The sequence below is a fragment of the Beta vulgaris genome, chromosome 2, assembly GCF_026745355.1.
Source record: "Beta vulgaris subsp. vulgaris cultivar EL10 chromosome 2, EL10.2, whole genome shotgun sequence".
Classification (NCBI taxonomy): domain Eukaryota; kingdom Viridiplantae; phylum Streptophyta; class Magnoliopsida; order Caryophyllales; family Amaranthaceae; genus Beta; species Beta vulgaris.
Window position 1 is genome coordinate 12,983,221 of NC_079203.1, and position 22,313 is coordinate 13,005,533.

Below are 22,313 nucleotides of genomic sequence, written 5' to 3' on the forward strand. Positions count from 1 at the left end.
TCATTATGAGTTGTGGTAAGTTATTTTGTTTTTGAAATCTAATAGTATAAATTGTTCAATAAACCACATCTGAAATATGTAAGTCGTGGATTTTTGGTTACAAAAAGGAGTTTTTGCTATTTTTTTCAATTTATTTGTAAAATTTGTTTGTCTAAGTTAGTGAGCAATTAACTCAGGTTAATGAATAAGTTTCCGGAACTTAATTATGATTTAAGTTAAATTCGTATACATATAGTTACAATTATATAAAATTTACAAAAAGTTCGATTACGTTAAGCTATTGAGAATCTAAATATATTTTGTTAATCAAGCTATTATGATTCGAGTTTTGTACATAACCTTGCATATGATTACGGAAAGATAAGTTCTTAACTAAGTTGTTTACCAACTTTAAGAAATATGAATTTAAGTGTTGTAAAATATGAGTTTGAGAATCTGGTAACAATATATGATCTTGGAAAATGTACATGTGAGCTTTAAGTGTTATGGACTTAAGTTCGAAAACACTTAAGCATTGAGACTCATGGAACAAATTATATCTTCAAAGAAATACAATTGATAAAATGTGTTTTGTGGACATGAAAATTCAAGATAGAATGGATGTGGAATGAATTAGATACATGAGTTCTATTTAAGAAATACAATTGTCACTTGAGGGTATTATTAAAAGTAGATTCTTATTATAAGAGTTATTTTAATGGTGTATTAATAAAGGTTGAATTGTATCATTCGAAGATATCTTCAGGATTACTAAGGAGTTTGGTTATATGAGAATGAAGATCTATCTTGACATGATTGATGGATAAAGTGGTTGTTGAGAGGTTCTAACTAGGAGTGAAAATGTTGTGTGATGGACTTAAATTAGGGGATAGTAACATGAAAGTGAATTTCAAAGGTCAAATATTGTTCTAAGGGTTAAATAAGTTGTTACAAGAGGTCTTTGAGTTCTTATAACCAAATAAGTATTACATATAGGAGATATATTGAAATTGGAAAGTAAGATTTGAAATGTGAAGGTCGTATTAGTGAAATAAATGACTAAGATATGGGTCGTGGTTTAAAGAAGTATCTACTAGAGAGTTATGATTATAATACTCAAGTTATGAGAGATCATACTCGAAGTTGGGCCGAGGAAAAAGATTAGAGGTACAAGTTCCTTTATTTGATAAGTAAGATGATATAAATGAAAGTTGAGGAAAAGATACTCTAGTGTAATAGAGAGCTTGGGAATTGGTGACATGCGCTCACAATAAACGTATATGGTGTTAAGAATAGTATGAATATTGAGTTCAAGTACTTGGGAAGTATGATTATGAAGTATGAATTTAAGATTGATTAGGACATTGAGTTTATGTATTGGAATTCTAATCCTCAAACAAAAGGTTGCATAATAAAATATTTACGTATGACATGGAAGTACGAAGTGAGATATTTTTGATTTACAGCAATTATCGTAGGTGAATTATATAGTATAATATGGTCAAAAGAGGTCGCATGTATTATAGTAAAAAGATAGAAATACGAGTTACATTCCAGCAACATTGAGGTAATGTATTGGGGATACGAAATCCATTAAACTTGAAGAATATATGTCATGGGAATTTTGAAATCTATAGTACGGTTGCTAGAGGGTAAGGAAGGAAGTTCAAGAATAGAGGGTTGAAATCGTGACAATGTGGTGTAGTTGTCGAACCATGTTCCAGGAGATGTTATAATTATAGGTTATGAAGATAGAATGTTACAGGTTATCCGCACTTGGTGTTTGGTGTCGGAAACATTTAAGCAACTTATATAATATTTAAGAAATGTATATTACATTTGGATTATGGTTATGGGTTTTGACTGCAAAAGACATTTGATTTAAATATATTTTATGTAGATTCTTCTCTTTTAAGACATTTGCGGAAAACAAGATTATTTTAAAATTTGAGCTGGAGTTGAAATAAAAGTATTGAGATTCAAGAATGTTGAATGTGTTATTTGATTCCTAATTTATTTCTTTTATAGATTGCAAAGAAAGTTTTAAATTGTTATATACTTTCGAGAATTGAATATGTGATACGATATTTGAAAACAAGGATATAAGTTTGGAAAGTATATGTTTGTGTTATTAAGGAAATAAGTATTATGTTTTAGTTTTGTTTTATGGGGAAAGTGAACAATATTTGTGGAGCAAGTTGCTCATTATGTGTTATGGAGTGAATATTGCTCCTTTGTGTAGGGTCATGACCTAAAAGTCTTGCAAGCAGAATATGAAAGGTAGAGAGACGTCCCTCAAATATCTAGAGACATGGCTTATGCCCCTCTCTATTCGTGTTCTCTTCCCCTATTATGTATGTGTGTGTATTTTAATAAAAGGTTTTTGTGAAAATTAAAGAGAATTCTTTTCGCAAAGTGTACTTGAAATTTTATTTTGGATTATGGCACTAAGTCATAAGCATATGAAAACTTATATATCGAATATTAAAGGAATTATGGTAACTTTTGCATATATGCACGTATAAATACTAATGTTAGATAAATTATAAGTTCTTTATATTATGGCTAGGGGGAAAATACCTTCTTGATTGTGAAGTATTTTGATTTTTATGATTTGAAATTTATTTGTTTAAATAGATTTAATTTATGTTTGTATCGCTTGTTGTAATATTTTAATCGACAACTTAACAGTGTTTTAACTATTTAAACCACCAAAAAGAATTTCTGGATGAACAATGTGTACTCAGTTTCACTGATCTTGTTCTTGGAACCTGTCCTGGTGGGGGGCAGAGTTCAATGTTAGGGTATTTCCAGATTTTTCTTGGAGGCCTAGAGTGGAGCACAGTGAGAGTTTAGTTAGAAGATTGCAATTATATTAGTGATTCAGAAGTTATATCTAGAATTACTTAAGTGTTTCTATGAGAATTAAGTATTTTATTATTTGGAATCCAGGAAAGTATTTTGTATTTTGATATTTGGTTTTGAAGTTATTATGTTGTGGGCCCTGACCCACAGGTCCAGGATCATTTTATAGATTATGTTTCCGCTATGAGTGAATATAATTCGAGGTTATTAAGTGTTAATTGAGATTTATGAATGTTAAGTGTGATTAGCTAGCAGCTCGGAAGTGCGTGCTGTTACAGAAATGGGACATTCCTTAATCCTGTGCCCCGTCTTCATACATTTAAAGCAAATACTCTAACCTTCGCAATTTTTTCCATAATGCTCCTTTCCGCAGCGGCGACACTTCCATTCCTTTTTCCCTCCTTCTCCAGCTATTGTAGGGACTATAGCCATAGACGTCCAGGCTGTATCTGACTTGAATTTCTTATTACCTCCTTCTCTAGACTTTTCGTTTCCCTTCTTCTTTCTTTTCGAACTTTCATCCTTCTGTTCAATGCGTTCATGCTCCAAAGCTCGGTCATACAAGTCCTCAAAACTACTGTAAACCCCGATTCTCTTATGATATTTCAGGTTTAATCCTTCAAAGAAACGCATGGACTTCACCCTTTCATTACTGGTGAAATCTGTAGCAAATCTCGAGAGCTCTACAAACTTGGCAGCGTACTCTACCACTGACATTTTTCCTTGTCTCAAGAATAGGAACTCATTCTCTTTCTTCCTTCTCAAAGCTGGAGGGAAAAACTTATTCCTCAGTTTTTCTACGAACATTTCCCAAAAAGAAATAGCCTGAGTAGAGGTTTTCTTGATTGTACCCCACCACATATCAGCAGGTCCCTCCAAGTAGAAAGATGCCAATTTTACTTTCAGATTCTCGGGACAACTCACTACTTCTAGTAGTTTTTCCATATAGGCTACCCATTCTTCGAACTTCACTGGGTCTACTTCACCATCATATCCTCGTGGCTTATGAGCCACGAGTCTCTTATAAAATTTTCCCTCCTCATTGTCCTTGTTCAACTCTTGTTTTTCCAGAATTGTCAGTAATCGGGTGTCCATCTCCCTTAACTGGCGTATCTGCTCATTTTGCGAATTATCCGGCTGTCCCGGTTGCTCAATAGTTTCCACATTTTGCCGGATTTCATTGTTCACTTCGATATTTGCCATAACCTATAAAATAATAATTGTTGATTCTTAGTAGTTCCCATCAAATAATACTGATTTAATTAAAAATGAATGGTTCATAAGCAATTTCACCCACACATTTCGTTAATCATTAACTACTTGGAAGAAATAATTTCCTCCTACACATTCTTCATACAACAACTCTTGATTGCAGTAATAATAATTCAACCTTTAACATAACATATAAAACCATCTAACCATACAACTTAGGATCCATAAACTTAATATGATAATTCTTAAAAAGAAATAACAATGATCAACTTATTCCATCCTAGCCTAGCGTACATTGTAGGGATCGTAAGCGTAACCACTATCGTCGCTACTAGATGAGGGAGTCTCGGGAGCATAATCCGAATCGCTTACTCGAGAATTACTACCTTGAAACACTATTCCTGGCACTACGCACGGAATCCCTGCTCGATCTTCTGGAGCCTCTTGACCAAGGAGGAGCCATGCTAGTAGCGGAATCATCCAACCTCCAGGTCGGGACAGAGTCGTGCTAGCTGCTGAGCCAGGAGGAGTATGGACGGAACCTCTCCCTTCTATCGTTCTGTCGTATTCATGGCGAACTACTCGGTTAAACATGTCATCCCAATAATTATCCCCTCGACTCATATCCCACGTACCGGCCGCTTGCTTGGTTCTCTCTATCTCTATCAGCATGTCTTTCGGTTTCTAGTCCCACCAAGTTCTTATCAATCGTTTCCATCGTTGTATCATCGTCCAGCAAGGATCGTCCAGCAAGGACAATGTTGCTACATATAATGCGAACAACTTCCAGTAAGTAAGACGGAATATTATCCAGGGTTCGTACCGAGGTAGCGTCTTGATTAAAGTATATGCTTGTATCCCCGGTCGGGTGTAGGGTTATGATCTCCGCTTCCATATAACCGATTATACTCCTCTATCTCAATCATTTTGGCTCTTGTAAACTCAAGAGGGTCTTGTCCTTCATTTATATGCATATCCAGTTCTGCTTGGTACCTACGGGTACCATCCCTGCTTACTGCCCAATACATGCTACCCTCTTAATGATTCTTGATCCACTGCCACTATTATTGTTGCTTGTAGAAATTTAATTTACACATACATAACACATATATTTAAATAGCACACACAAAATTTATACACATTTATTTGCCCTATTAGGCATATTACTCTTGCAATCATAGCATTTCATAGCTTCCTAACCCCATTCCCTAAATGAAATTCTCAAGTCCATTCTATTATGCGTACCCGTTAATTTTCTTAATAGTTGAGACATAATTTCCTATCTTACAACAATTCTCAACCCCCACAACTTTCAAATCCTTAAAATAATATGTCGACCCTAGAACCCAGGTAACATTATTCCAAAGACAGCTTTCTACACTCGATATGGACATTATGAGTTTCTGGTCATGTCGTTCGGGTTGACTAATGCACCTGCATCTTTCATGGATTTGATGCAACATTATTTTAAGCCGTTCTTGGATCAATTCGTGGTTATTTTTATAGATGATAAACTCAAGGAATCGTTAGGAGCATGAAGGCCATCTAAGAACAGTATTGGCGACACTCCAGAGAGAGAAATTGTATGCCAAGCTTAGTAAATGTGATTTCTGGTTAGAGGAGGTAAAATTTCTAGGTCATGTGGTGTCAAAAGAGGGTGTTTCAGTGGATCCAGACAAGATAAAGTCAGTAGAAGAGTGGCCAGCACCGAAGAAGGTGTCGGAGGTTAGAAGTTTCCTGGGTTAGCAGGTTATTATCGACGATTTGTGAAGAATTTCTCCAAAATAGCATTACCCATCACAAATCTAATCAGGAAAAGCACTCGTTTTCAATGGAATGAAAAACGTGAAGCCACCTTCCTAGAGTTAAAGCGGAGATTGACTAGTGCTCCTATTCTGACTCTTCATTTAGGTACTAAGGGGTTCGAAATCTATAGTGATGTTTCTCAAGAGGGTCTGGGATGTGTATTGATGCAGCACGGGAAGGTGATTGCTTACGCATCTCGATGGTTGCGTCCGCATGAGCAAAACTATCCAGTGCATGATCTAGAGTTAGCTGTAGTTGTCTTTGCTCTGAAATTATGGCGACATTACTTGTATGGGGTTTCTTGTAAAGTGTTCACGGATCATAAAAGTTTGAAATATATTTTCACTCAAAAAGATATGAACATGAGGCAAAGAAGGTGGTATCCGAGCTAAGGTTTTTCTTTTTAAAAGAACAAGAAGGTTTAATTACTTATCCCCATATAGGTAGTTCAGTTTTTTTTTTAAACGTGGATGTTTCTAAAGCGCTTTGATCGATCATATTCAAGGAAGCTAGGAAATGCTATGATTGTAAGAGTAATATGCCTAATAGGGCAAATAAATGGGTGTAAATTTTGTGTGTGCTATTTAAATATATGTGTTATGTATGTATAAATTAGATGTCTACAAGCAGCAATAGTAGTGGCAGTGGATCAAGAATCATTAAGAGGGGTAGCGTGTATTGGGCAGTAAGCAGGGATGGTACCCGTAGATACCAAGCGGAACCGTATATGCATATAAATGAAGGACAAGACCCTCTTGAGTTTACAAGAGCCAAAATGATTGAAATAGAGGAGTATAATCCGTTATATGGAATCGGAGATCATAACCCCTACACCCGACCAGGGATACAAGCATATACTTTAATCAAGACGCTATCTGTGTAAGCTAAGGGTTTGGGGATAAATGCGGGGAATTAAAAATACCTTGGGCTATCTGTGTCGCACGTGGGCTTCATGCGACGCACATAGCTTTTGTTATGTGCGTCGCATTTTTGGCCCATACGACGCACATAGATGTTTTGCATCGCACACTAGTTAAATACGACACACATAGGTCATCTTTTGCGTCGATTCCCTGTTGCATGCGACGCAAATGAGTCTTCTGCGACTTTTGTCCTGTTGTGCGACGCAGATGGTGAGACGCAAATTGTTGTTTTTTTACTAGTGATGTCTGTGTAATTCTATTAAGAAGGATGGTTTTGTATTCATCCTATTGAGAACTCTTTAAAAAAATAGTCAAGTTACATTATTGGGAACAAGATATGATACATGATATTGGGGATTATACTTTGATTAGTTCTTACTAGTGTTGTTGTTGTTTAATATAAAAGATAACATTTTTTTTATTATTGTAGTATGCTTGATACTGTATAGCTTGACGCAAGATATGATAATGATATTGGGGATTATATACTTTGGTTAGTTTTTACTAGTGTTGTTGTTGTTTAAGATAAAAGATAAGCTTTTTTATTGATGTATTGTGCTGGCTGCTGTATAGCTTGACGCTTGCTGTTGCTGTACATCATCAGTAAGCTCTACTTTTTAAAAAAAAAAATATAATTGGCAAATGCTCCGGTTGTTTAGGGGAAGCCGAAGCATTTGTACTACAAATGCTCCGGTTTTCCCGTAATAACCGGAGCATTTGACAGTCATATGCTCCAGTTTCCAAAAACAACCGAAGCATTTGTAAAATGCTCAAATGCTCGTATGACGTCTGCTACGCGGGAAATATGGGGCATTTGTGGGCTTTTTAACCGGAGCATTTGAGCTTTTTTCTTAAGATAAAAATGATGCGACTAAAATTAAAGCACCCCAAAGTAAAGTAAAGAGGGGTGCCACTAAAATAAAATGAAAGTATGAGATAGGATAATGAACAAGGATATAAAGAAATAAAATTGTGTGGGAACACATGTCCAATTGAAATAAACAAAAGTGAAGGCATGTATTTTTTTGACATCAGAAAAATTTACTTTAATTAATTAAAACATGAATTATTAACTATGACTAGTATAACCAAATGATAAACAAAAAAATAAGCTAACACTAAGTTATGCTTAGTAGATCTTGCATACCATATAAAATAAAATCGACAAGATGTTGTAAACAATCTTGTTACCTTCGCAGTCCAAATGGAACTACTCTTGGGTGATTGTTGGTGGAGTTGGCCTGTATTTGTTGTTAAAAATTAAAAGACATGATGTAGTGTGATGGAGACTATTGACGTTCTAAACAAAGACGGTCTTCAAAGATAGATTGCCACATCTCACCTTGTAGAATCATATGCTCACAATATGATAAACCCCAATGTCCGTGATAAGAGAAATCTTCATGGGATTCTAAAGATGGAACTAACAAAGAAGTCACTTTCTTTTATGACTTTAGACACTACTCATAGGGTGTCTTGAGTTTCTCCACATGAAGCTGATGTTGGAGTTTATAGTAGAAACTCAAAGTTTGCTCTAAAAGAATAAGAAAAGTCTATTTTATCTTTTGTCCCACATAAAAGAATAAAAGTGAAGAATATGGTTTATAGCAATTACTCTACCTCTATCCTTTGAGTTCAAAAGCAATGAGGCTTTTAGTGGGTATGTGGTGATGTGTGGTTACAACACGCATGCGTGCGCCCGCCCACCTGGTCCGAGCCATGGGCCTTGAGGAATAAACCTAACTTAACTATCTTTTTGAGTCAATTATTTCTCATCATTTAATGACCATTTTTAATCAGTAATTAAGTTACCGTTTTTTTCCTAATCTCTCTCTTAATGTTACTGTTTTTCCTGATTTCTCTCCTGAACTGTTGCCATTAACTTCCCCGTTTACATCCCGTTTTTCCTACTTTATCAGCCATGATATGATCACGTTTGGTTTTCCGTTTTTCCAATAAGTACCAGTGTTCTGGTATTCCTTGATGACACAGAAAGAGATAAACACTTCTCTCTTCCAACTTCCTCTATATTTCTGGCGTGATATTTAAAAGCGTCTTAATCTGCTTTTCTGTTAACACCGGAAAGGTAGAAGCCGTGTATCCCTGGACGTTGATTGTTGTGAGTCTGTGTGTTGTTGCGAGGCAAATTCAACTTTAGGGTAGTGATTATTTTACGCCACGGTTGTCAGATTAGTTATTTAAAGTAATTACAAGTTTTCGTTCCTACAGCTAAAACCCAAAATATTTGGAGGTCGAAAGTAGCCCCAAATCAAATTGAAGGGTCTCACACACAAGATGCATTTTTTTAAGTACGACGAATCCTAAGGCCATTATATGACCTAGAGGTGATCATTTGCGGGCTTGGGTGTTGCGGGTCGGGCATAACCTTAAATTTTTGTCCGGCGGGCCTAATATGCCTAGTCCAAACCCTTTTATGCGGGCTTAACTACTTGTCCACCCGCCCTAATAAACAGACGAGCTTGTCCGGCGGGCCTAACAGACCTATTAATACCTTTATTTTTTTCACATAAGTCTAGCTAATTTCCTTTATTATATATAGATTAAAATATAATTTTGGTTAAAATACAAAAGAGTTGATAATCACAGTGTAAAATAAAGAGAAAGTTCAATATTTTCATAAAAAAAATATTTGAGGATGACTAATTAAGTTGTAAAGGTAAGAATAAAGATAATTATGTGTTACTAAATTTATATTAGTGCAAAGAAACTATATATTCCAAAAGATAAATCAACACTAAATTAGTACACAAATTATTAATTAGAAAAGGCAGTCTAACTTAAACATAAAATTAGACGAACTAAAGACTGGATTTTTCTAACAAGCCCATATCATTTCACTCCGACCCAACACTATCCTAGTCATCTTTTCTCTTCTCCTTCCTTTCTTTTCTTGATTCTCAAACTACGATAGATAATTTCAAAAAAATAACTCGATAGTCTTACTAAATGCATTAAGCTAGTCACTGAATGGGAATGAATAGATTAAACTTGTCACGAAATAAATTAAACTGGTTACTACATAGATTAAAATAGTCACTATATTAAAAAGGTAGCATGTTCTCTTCATATCGAAATAAATTAAACTGGTTACTAAATAGATTAAAATAGTCACTATATTAAAAAACATAGCATGTTCTCTTCGTATTGAACTTGGGTCGTGCCTAATTTTAAGTTAAAAATAGACGGTCTCTTACGACACCAACTGAAATTAGTAAGATTAAAAAAATAAATTTCATAGAAAATAGATATTATGATAAACGGGTCGGGCGGGCTACCCCCCAATATGTTTGAGATTGTCCGTATTCGCCCATTAATATTAGCGGGCCGGACTTGGCCCACGTATCTAGATTTTTTTTTTCAAAATTTCTTGTCCAAGCCCGCAACTTTAACGGGTCGGTCTGGACGGGCTTAGCGGGCCGTCCTACCCGTGACCAACCCTAATATGACCTTGGGGTAAATTGAATTGCTTTTATTCATGACCCAACACTAGTGGAAAAAACCTCAAATGACACAATAATGCGTCAAAATTTCCAACACTAACCCGCTTTTTTAGGGTTAGGTTCGAGTCAGGTTGTCAGATTGGGTCAACTTTTGCCAGTCTAATAACAACTGCACATACATAAGTGAATAACTAACGTAAAATTTCTAGACAATCATACAACACATAAATATCTATACTAATATATTAAAAGGCGTTCTTAAACAAGGAACATTGTCATATGCCGCTCTACATTAGGATTTTTTAGTCCTTGTAATTCACATAAAATAAAAAAAATAGAAAATACATTGTATGAGTTTTGATCCCGTGACTTCAAGCTCATATATTATAGTATTAATTAGTAAATTAAGTGATATTTAGTGTTATCATTTTTAAAGTAAAATATTAATAAATATAAAATATCATTACTCGTGGCATAGCTCGTGGCTAAAAACTAGTTTAGTTTATCTTGTAAGAGACCGTCTACTTTTAAATTAAAATTAGGCAATCGTAAGCCCAATATTAAAAAGAAAATTAGCTCAATAGTGATTATCTTATTTCTTTCGATGACTAGTTTAATTTATTTAGTGACTAGATCTACTTTCATATTAAAATTAGACCGTCTCTTTTAATAATTTTTGTAACTAGTTTTACTTACAAAAGAGAGAAAAAAAAAATTCCGTCCAACCAATGATGTTTTGCCTCCTTTACTATATGACTCGTGTACTCACTCCGCACTCGTGTATTTACTCCGCCCTCGTGTGGGAACCCGAGTTTAGTGCCATGTAGTCCGCATCACTTAGGAAGCAGTAGAAAGTCGGTTCAACTCTGTATTATTCCTTCTTTCTTTCCCAAATCCCATTCTTTCACTCAAGAATGCATACTCCTATAATAGTCTAACTTTATTCATCAACATCACCTATTTCACTGGTTAGTTTTCTCTTCTATCTCACTTGTATTATGATTTTATTCTTCTGCTGATTACAATTTTACTTGTAATTAGAAAAAAATTATGATCCAAGATAATGATAGATAGCTCATTGGTAATACATAATGGTTGATTTTTGCAATTTGCTGCTATTATTCAGCTCTACCCTTTAATATTAATGGTGAATGTTTTTTTTGCATATCTTTTACCCCTTTCCAAAAAGGTGGGTTTGATATTATTGTTGATTTTTTTCTATTCAGCATTAGACGAAAACCAGAAAAAAGGGTAAATTTATGAAAATTGGAATATACCGAGTTGAGCAGAATAAGGGCTTTCTAAATTTGCTTATAGGAGGGCTATCTCAAGGAATTTTTTTTTTGGCAAATTCTTTGTGATGTAAATAGAATTAAACCCAGAAAATTAATAAAAAAGTTGCTTAGATGTTAATCTCCTAAAATACCTTTTTTTTTTTCTAGTCTTACGTTATATTTTAGCCTTTTGATGTCATGGGAAAAATAATATTCCATTTGTGAGACTTGGGTTGCTTGGGGTGATTAACTATATAGATGTCGTCACGATTTATGGATGGGTAATTTGAACTCGAAAACTCGAGTTTTTTTGGTAAGTTAGTGGATATACAGTTCTTTAGAAACTTGTGGACACAGGATATTGCCACCAAATATCTTGTTAGTAGAGATTCTTGGTTGAATATTGGAGGCAGAAAGTCAGAATTTTATCTGGAAGGAATCATGGATGTTGTTAATTGAAATGTCATCTCTGAATGTTCCTTTTCAGAGAGTATTTGGGTTTATGCTGATCCAGTAAAGTTTCTAGACTTGGGCATGAAGGATTTGTTTTACTGGATTAGCCGTGCACAACAATTGGCTTACTTTGTATTTGTATTAAGTCTTAGAGGGTGTATTTGATTTAGTTTGCTGCGTAGGTAAGAAGCTATCATGGAGATTTAGTGTGGTTTCACCTTAGATTGTGGAGGTCTAGTATGTATATGGTGTTAATTTATTCGTCTTCGAAATGAACCAACTTTGAATTTTTGATGGATAAGTAACACTCTCTTCTATCCAAATTCATCTTTACACTTGTGGTTGACTTTCTTTTCTGCCCAAAGAACAGTAGCTAAATGTAGAATATAAAAGTGGAAGTGGATAGAGTGAGCGGAAGTGTGTGGATTTTGGAAAGAGAGAAAGAAAGATTGATGAGATGGGAAGAGATATGGGAAAGTGTGAATATATCTGTGAAGAAAATCTCGGGACAAAATGGATCTTGCAATGTGAATCTGGGATGGAGAAATTACTTGCATCGTGGGGAAACCATAATTTTAGATCATTGTGCAGTTTAATGTAATTTATCAGTGAAAGATATAAAGAAGATTTCGGGTGTTGATGTAGAAAATCACCTTTAGATATTAGTGTTCAGTATGTTAGTTTGTACAAGACTCTGTCCTTAGCTATACTTATGTAGGGTTGCCAATGGGGAGGGTGCGGTGAGGGCAAGACCAGTAACTCCTCATATTGTACCCACCTAATTTTTTTTTATTAACAACCGACCACCACCCATGGTGGGTACAAACCACAGTAAATATATCTGCACCATCAGGTCCAAATTTTAAACCATACCCACTCGATCACCTAGTTAAATATTACTCACCTAGAAACCTACAGCCACTTTGACATGCTCACCAAAATATCCATTAAATCCTTCTGCCCACCTCTGAAAACAACCAAAAAAGATTTGCTAGGAATTTTCCTACTGGTTTCGGAGCATAGTCTTTGTTATTATGATCATGATGTTAGACAGCATTAAAAGTGGCGGCTTTTTTTCTCCCATGAGGATAGGGTGGCAGAGCTTTTGAAAATTCAAGAGAAGTGCACATCGAGATGAGCTGTTGATCATCGCAGTAGGTGTCAAGTGGACGTGCTCTAGCATCCTAACAAACATATGGGATTGACAATATGAAAAAAAACCAAAATCCTTTCTCTATGTTTGTATCTATAGCTATCCAAGAGATGGAAGGGAGTGGTCTTTGCTATTACGATATCATGATGTTAGACAGCACTAAAAGTGAGGGCTTTTTCTTTCTTTGAAAAATCAAGAGAAGTGCACATCTAGACGAGCTGTTGATCGTTACAGCAGGTGACAAGTGGACGTGCTCTAGCATCGTAACAAACATATGGGTTTGACAATTCAAAAAAATCCAAAATCCTTTCCCTGCATTTGTATCTATGGCTATCCAAGAGATGGAAGGGGGAGGTCTTTGGTGATCCCTTCAATAAAGAAGATATTAAGTCGACGGTGTTCCATATTTTTTCCTTCTTTGCGGTACATGTATATAAGTGATTGTGGTTTTTCTTTTATTTAAATTAACAATAGTATAGACTTTATAGTTAGCTGTGTGGGTAAACTCTCAATTCCACACCTGACAATAAGAAGAGCTTGGGATTGTATTGTTTGGCCTTTTGATTGATTTGAAAACCCGATTGGCTTGACTTTTTGGAATTAGAGAATAATTTTTTCACATGGGTAGCATACAAACAAGGCTTTTCCAACTTCGGACCCCCGACCACCCATGATGGGTATGACTTTGACCCCATACTCGTCCCCACATCTCATCAGTTAATAGAATAATACATACTCTAAGCAGGGTGGATGTGGTATATTCACCATACCCAACCAACCTGCCATCTCTAGTTCGATGCATTCCGTCTCTTGTATGCATTAAATGCCGAACCTATGACTTGCATGCAGTGTTAATTATAATTGTCTGAAACCGTATAAACTTCGAATGCTCGATAATGCTATTCCTGTTTAAAGAGTTGGCTTACATTTTCTCTCTTCATTTTAGAGGATTTTCTGCTGGGATTGTTTCAGACTTCTAGTGCTGTCTGTCTTCTACCTGTGAGGAACACAACAAGGGAACTATAACTTGGTTTGCAGTTTGCTGCTGAATATTATTCTGAGATTATCTAGAAGGAATGATTCTCTCAGCACTTCTAACATCTGTTGGAATCAATCTTGGCCTTTGTTTTTTATTTTTCACTTTCTACTCTATTCTGAGAAAGCAGCCGGGTAACCTCAGAGTTTATGCACCACGTTTAGTTGCTGAAAGAAGGGTTAAACGAAAAAATGATTTCAACTTCGAGAGACTTTTACCTTCTGCTGGTTGGGTAAAAAGGGCATGGGAACAATCAGAAGAAGAACTGTTGGAAAACTCAGGTCTGGATGGTGTGGTTTTTATGCGAGTCTTCACCTTCAGGTATACTGGAACATTTATGAGGTTAAGAGTCTCTTTCTTTCGTTTAAAGAAATAGAATTTCTCCAATCTCTTCTATTAAATTATCAACTCTAATTTCATTGTTCTGTTATTCAGCTTAAAGGTTTTTGCCATTGCTGCAATCATTGGTGTATTCATTCTTCTTCCCATTAATTTCATGGGAAATCAGCTGGTTATTGATATTTCCGATCTTCCCAACAAGTCTCTGGATTCTTTCAGTATTTCCAATGTCAATAATGGCTCAAACAGGTAAACAGATGGTCATTTTCATATTTTCATGAGACGTAAATTGCATCTTGCTCAAATTGATACTAAAACCTAAATTAAGCTCTTTCAGGTTTATGAATTTGCAAAAAGGTTTAACTAGAGTGTTATATGAACCATTTGTTTTCATTTGAGAGACTCTATGCTGCGTCATGTTATTTCTATTTGTGAGTCTTTGTTCTTTTAAGAATGCTGCTCTTGCTCTAGCCATCACTATAAGCACTTAAAATTGCACCTTATATTGGCCACTTGTGATCTTGGAAGTAGAACTTTAGAAGTCAAGGTTGCTCAGAAACCTACTTAGGTTTTTTAAGAGTTTGTTGGTTCTTTTACTTTGAGTTGGGTCTTAGTCAGCTAAACACGTCATATGTTAGAAGCTAAGAAAGAAGAGAAACTTAAGCAACTTTTCCTTCTCTTGAACATGTTATTCTAGAGCTACAATTTAATAAAAACAAGAATGAGGATGGAAACTCATTTCTCTGGATCTGGATCTTGACAATCGCATGATATCTAAACTAATGTCATTTATATACATTAATTGGAAAGTAAATTGTCCTCGCAATAAATAAATATGCAAAACCAATGTCATTATCAATAATTTGATTGTGTCATCCAACTTTCTATAAAAACTCAGCTATCGGATAGTGTTTCATCTATGTACCACATCCCATTTTATTTTCACCATCACAAGTAGCATGAATTCTAGGAAGCTCAAACGAAGGTTTAAAATCAGTATACCCCTCCATACTCAAAAAAGGGGATGATGAGCTGACTTTATTCTAATATAGTTATGCAATATAATTGTTGTAAACCATCATCTAAATGTATTTGTCAACATTATATTGTGGCATTTTAATAAGTATTTTCCATCTCCACTTTAGGACTCCAAAACATCTATTGATACAAATCCAGATAGATGAGTGCCTATGATTAAAGGTTCCTCAATCAACTTCGTATATGGTGTTAGATAACATTTTTATCTTGATACCCTATAGTGGCTAAAAACTACTTACCTAAGTGAAAATCGAATAAAATATGTCAAATTTATTATCATAATAACAATGACTAAGGCTTTGTTCTTTTGGACCGGGAAATTCAGTTCAGTTCAGATGCAATCAGTTCAGTTCAGATCAATTCAGTTCATATCAGTTCAGATCAGTGACTACAGCTTATTGATTTTATTATTATTGTTATTATGATAATAATAATAATTATTATTGTTATTGTTATTATTATTATCGTTATTATTATTATTACTATTATTATTACTATTATTATTATTATTGTTATTTTATTATTATTATTATTATTATTATTATTTATCATTATTATTATTATTTTTTATTATTATTATATTATTATTATTATATTATTATTATTATATTATATTATATTATTATTATTATTTTTGACAATGTCACTTTTAAGCTTTTTGGAGGGTATTTTTTAACCCATTGAACATAAAATAAGGGAGCGAGACAAGTGATAAAAAGAGTAATTTTTGGTGAAAGAAGCGAAAGATAGAAAAGTAATACTCCTGCGATTTATTTTGTTGTTCCTATTTTGAATAGTTTTGTGAGAGGAAATTGGTTAAAGTAGGAATAACTTTCGGAAACGGAGGGAGTATTACTTTTTGGTGGGTGAATAACTCCAAATAAATAAGTTTAAACAATGTAGCAATAAAAAAAAGAACATTTAAGGGAAATTTAGCTATTAAAAGAAACAAAAGGAGTATTCTAAATTTCCTAATAATCTTCTTCCATACGATCTGCAACCTCGTCATTTTCTTCCACCTCATCTTCATTATTATCTTCACCATCAACTTCATGTGCATCATTCAGTTTAACATCTCTCCGAATGACCCTTGCTAAGGCTTTTCGTCTTTTAAACATGGAAGCTTTTCAATGGTCATCAAACATCCCTACGTCAACACTTCCACAAACACTTGCTTCAGCACAATTGGTATTCCAAGCTTGTGCATTTTTATGAAATTATGAAGTGTGCAAGTGGCAACAATAATAGACATCTGATACTTTTCAGACATTTGTGGCATATTATGAAGCATTTTCCACCTTTTTTTTAAGTGACCAAATGCGCATTCAATGGACATTCTCAGTGATAAATGTCGATAGACGATAGTTGAAATGTTCTAGCATCCCTTTATGTGGTATCTAATCAAGCGAACCGGAGACATGTACCCAACAGTATTCGGGTATCTGGAATCCACCAAATAATATTTTCCTATCATTGCAACGACAATCACATTAGAAGCCATGATTGTTAAGCCATGGAAGGAAAATATATACATTTACCTAGTGGTGGATGCAGAAACTTGAATTTGAAATTAGTTAAAGCATCCCTCCATACAGTAATATCATGAGCACTTCCTTCCCATCCCACATGGATAAATGTGAAAATTTTATCAAACGAACAACATGCCATGACATTCCAACTTTTAGATCCCATGCGATTTCTAAATGGTACACCCTCAACATCACTTATACAAGCTTTTATGTGGGTTCCATCTATAGCTCCAATAGCATTGTGTTCAAATTTATTGAAAAATTAAATGCTATTATAATTATAGTAACTATTATTAAGGCAATATGCATATAAATTACAAAATTTACATTGACAATGATGATACTATTTGAATGTTTACCTTGAAATAAGGCCAATAGAGTGAGCTAGCTGCTACTTTCGGAGACACTTGTGATAGATCGCGATGCGGTCTAATGATATCAAACGACAATATAACCAAAGCATCCAACACCGCTCTAAAATACTAGCATATTGTAGATATGGAATGCTTAAATGTATGTGCAGTATCACGGTACGATTGTCCTTTGGCTAATATGACAAACAAATGCTTACTTGCTCGACTACACTTATGTATTTGCCATCGGCTAACAAATTTCTTTCACGCATTAAGTTCACTAGCTGTACAAACATATCCCTATCAAGTCTCAATTGCACTTTGCAATTCGTGGCATTTTCATTTAACAATCTAAAAAATATATTCAGCACCATTTTCCCCCATTTCTCTCTTAGGTTGCCTTGTTGATGATTTCGATGATTCACTTGGTTCAAGTGATCTCCTTAATTCTTCTAAATCAACAATCATAGATGCACGTTTAATATGATCATCCATTCTACATGTGATAAAACATTTAAACATAAGTTTCACATCCAACCAAATGACATACATATTATATTATAAAATACACACCCAATGTTTTATCAAAGTTTGGCACCAAAGTCACACAAATTCAAACACACACAACAATGTTCAAATAAAAATAAATTAGACATCCAAGCATAAGACCAACCACCCACCAACAAGCTAATCAAAGCGATATGCCATGTCCAAACCTCTTTTAGAAAATACCACCTCTGATCATCATTCTACAGTGCTAAGAAACTATCAGCAAGTTTATCATCACTCAAGTACTTTATAACATCCACAAAGTACTCATTGCCTCGCTCCTTAACCACTTCCATATTTGATAGAGCATCACTGACCAATTGAGCCTTTGAAGGCGCGGGAGCAATGGATGAACCAATACCAGCCCCCGATAATAACTCAATAACATTGTCGAAACTAGTTTGCCTTCTTTTGAGTTCAGAAGAATTAATGGTCTCTTCACTTTACCGTTTGCGAGAGGTGGTGGGTCATGGGTGTCACTCTTCGCACAACTGATTTTGGGGGAGGGGATTTACTTTCTTCACAAGAAATGACAGGTATGCTACCTCCACTAAAGTCTTCGTCAGTATCCCGGGACCCTTTCATTTATGATAGTCAAGTCGGCCTCCGTCTCTTTAGACAAAAAGTTTGTTCCCTTGGTCATTCCTGGAGTAAAACAACCACCAGCGCATGCTGACACACCAGAGAAATGTTTTTCATGGTGTCGACATCGGGTAATCCTTTTTTAGCTATAATTAAGCCATACCTAGGATGCTTCTGCAATGAATAGCCAAGTAGAGTATTAGGATTATCATGAATAACATTAAGGATGTATAATAATATAGGGGAAAAATGCGTACCGCCAAGAATGCGTCCCACCTCTTTAGGCACGTTTCTTGAACATCCACCACTTTAGTTTCAGGATTATATGCTATGCTACTCATATTTTTTAAGTCCATTATATTTATCCTTAGTCAAAATGATGATTTTGCACTTGTTTTCCACTAAGCTTTAAGTGTGTTTGTAAATTAAAAATTTTGGCAATATTTGGCCAATTATACTTGCTACATCTTCTTTCTTTCTCCTCGAGTAGAATAGTCAACAATTTTCCTGACATCTTGTCCGACCATGTTATTCTTAGGCATTATCTTTAATTCATGAACCCAAATATCACATGTTGATACAAATCCCACAATCCAATATCTTTAGTTTAAATAGCAACAAAATAATTAATAGCAATAACTAGAGGACATTATCATTAGTCATAAACTCATAAGTGGAAACATGTAATAGCGATAAGTGTAGAAGTAGCTGTATATATTATAGAAGATATATTTTTATTGTTAAAATCAATGTTTATATTATTAACACAATGCATTACAATCTTTTTATGATAGATATATTTTGGTTAAATTTAATGTTTATTCAATATTTATATTATGAACACATTGTTTATGCTATGAATACCCATTCAAACCGCCGTGTTGATAAAAATGAGTTATGCTATAGAAATTTTTTTAATTTTAGCCGACGTAAACGAAAGCTTTTCGCTTTTAATAACATGACAAAGGACAAGCAATACATACTCAGGTTTTTTTTTTTCTTTTATGTAAATGAAAGCTTGTAATTACTATGGTGAATGCCTGAGTGGTGGCTATTCTTCTGTTAGGCATGAAAGTTTAAAATTATGAAATAGTTTAAAACACATAGAGGGCATCTCTGTCACACAAATACATGTCGATATCATTCTAAATTCTTCATATTTGACCCAGATTCTACATACAACAACATGCTAATTTAAACAGTTAACACCAACGCGAACATGCCAAATTATATTACTTAGCTAGTAATAGCACTTGATAAATATAGAAAAATCAGCCTACTTTCTGATATGAATTAAGAAAAAGCAGCTTAATATCAACTAGCTCAATACACAATCTGAAAAAATCAGAAAGGGAGGGGATAGATAAGGAGGAACACAATTAGGTAATACTTGTAATTTATGACATAAATCACATACCGTCGTTTTAGGCGTTGAATAACTAGTGATAATTATGAACTTAGTGGCAAATGGGAGAATCTGTACAATGATAAAAAATTCATACTTTCAAAAAATAAAAAATAGGAGCAAAAAACTCAGTCATAAAGTTAAATATAATGGGAGAGAAGGAGGAATTATAAATTGACCTGGAGGAAGAAATCTGTAGAAGTCACTGCTTAATTCCCAAACAACTTGTATATATATATATATATATATATATATATATATATAATATATATATATATATATATATAATATATATATATATATATATATATATATATATATATATATATATATAAGTTAGTTATTTTTAGGAGACAAACAAAACCTAGAATATCATGGGAGAGAAGAAGCAATAGCACCGGAGGGAAGTGTGATTTTCAAGCAATATAATAGCATATTCTGGTAAAATCCCAAATTCATCAATAAAAAGTGGGATTTTTGTTTGAAGATATTATTCAAGGTTTCTTGATTGTAGCAAGCCTTCCCTAATTGTAGCAATATTTTTTTTAAAATATATGTGAACTATAGGAGTAGTCCAATATATGAAAATATAGTTATGTAATTTGTAAATTAGGCAAGTCAATATTCTGTTGCTTAGAATTAGGAGTCATGCATGCTATTGTTACTATTCTACAACATTAGGCATGAAACATGTTATTGGTTTTGTATATATTGACTTGCGAATAGCAATCTTGGAAAACATATTATATTGATAATATTATTACTTCATATCATTATTATTCTACTTGTTATTATTAATATTACTCAATTCATAAGAATATTATTGTTATGCATATTATTAGTGTTAGTATTAATATTAGGGTTATGTTATATGCAGCCCTTAGGGTTGCATTTAAGACATAAATACACTATTCAAAATGGAAATAAGTTGTGAATTCATGGAAAAGTTTTGCATCAACTGATGTAATAAATGATCAATTAATGCAACTTATTTCCATTTTTAGCTTCTTATACAGCCCTTAGGGCTGCATATAGCTTTTCCTTAAATATTATTATTATTATTATCATTAATATTATTAATTATTATCATTATCAATGATGATAAAAATATTACTCTACTTGTAATTATTAATAATACTCAATTCAGATCAGTTGAGATCAGTTCACACCAGTTCACTTCAGTTCAGACTTATTCAGTTTAGTTTAGACTTATTCAGTCCAAAAGGACAGAGCCTTAGTCTTCAATATAATAAATTTGTTATGAAACAATTAAAAGAATATGTAAATTATAATCATTTTTCCTTGAGATGGTTTAGGGAACTTCAATTGTGGGATTTCAGTTGCATGAAGGAAAAACAACTTCCAAAGCTGTTGATACAAATGTGAAGCACCTTTAAACTTCACCATGCACCTAAAACATTCGATGTGGGAATTCTTGTCCTTCCTTTTCTAGACATTTGTAATGCCCCTAGTATGTATGCCACTTTATGTGTAAGAAGACATTGAATATAATCCAACCAAAAATTTTGGGAGGACCTCTTGCTAATATTTACTAACACGCAAGCCGTCTCATGGAATCGTGTGTTATTCATCAAAATGGGCCCTTCAAAAAAATTATAATTTTTTTTATCATTATTTATCATAAATCGTTCCTTACAGTTTGATAAATAAACCAAAACTAAAAAAAATAATCTAGTAGGATCTTTTATTCAAAGAAAAACATCTTTTTAGCATTCTTTGAAGCGATTCGTCCATAATCAACTTTTTCCAAATTATCGTTCTGCTATCAAGGCTAGTCCATTAAGTCTTTCTTGTGATATTGTAGAATGCATATAGGACTTCAACAATTTCAACTTTGAAAAATTTCTTTTTGCAGATGCAACAGTAACAGGAATAGTCAACATGAGTCTATATGCAATAACTAAATTAGGGAAAAAATCAAGATGTTTTACAAACTTTTAACATTTCTAAAGGGCCCAATTGTTCGTTGGGCAAGCATTCTTTAACCATTTGCAACTCGAAATACAATGTGAAACCTATCAATATAAGATTGTCCATCTTTTTCCATTGCTTTTTCCAAACCGCTATAATAAGACCTTAGACTCTTATCATCAAAAGAATATAGTTTTTTAGAACTAAACAAGAATCCAAAAATATTTTCATATCCTTGATATTGTCAAATTTCTTACTAAGACAAACAATAGTTTGGTCAACAATATATAAGAAATAATTAACTGTGAATGATTCTTCTGGAGATTGGGAAGCAACAACAGATGAAGTATTAGTTGAACTCTCGTAAAAGAACATTGTATTCTAATGACACGCTTTTCACGAGAAAAGTAGGATCAATGTCCAT

The 22,313-nt window shown here is 33.9% G+C and overlaps 2 protein-coding genes across 3 annotated transcripts in view; one reads left to right on the forward strand and one right to left on the reverse strand.

Moving 5' to 3' along the window:
- Positions 1–3,177: 3,177 nt before the first annotated feature.
- LOC109134445 (uncharacterized) lies at positions 3,178–4,047 on the reverse strand. Its single transcript, XM_019248185.2, has one exon. It carries the CDS (start codon positions 4,045–4,047, stop codon positions 3,178–3,180), a length of 870 nt encoding a protein of 289 aa, XP_019103730.2.
- Positions 4,048–11,034: 6,987 nt separating this feature from the next.
- The window catches only part of LOC104887312 (CSC1-like protein HYP1), a 30,462-nt gene continuing 19,183 nt past the window's right edge, over positions 11,035–22,313 (forward strand). Inside the window, exons 1-3 of one of the 2 annotated variants that reach the window (XM_010671927.4) lie at positions 11,035–11,214; positions 14,073–14,483; positions 14,598–14,750. In XM_010671927.4, coding sequence (XP_010670229.2) covers positions 14,203–14,483; positions 14,598–14,750 — 434 coding nt within the window. In that variant the 5' untranslated portion in view covers positions 11,035–11,214; positions 14,073–14,202. The remainder of the gene's footprint in view (positions 11,215–14,072; positions 14,484–14,597; positions 14,751–22,313) is intronic. The other variant, XM_010671926.4, reaches the window with a different exon arrangement.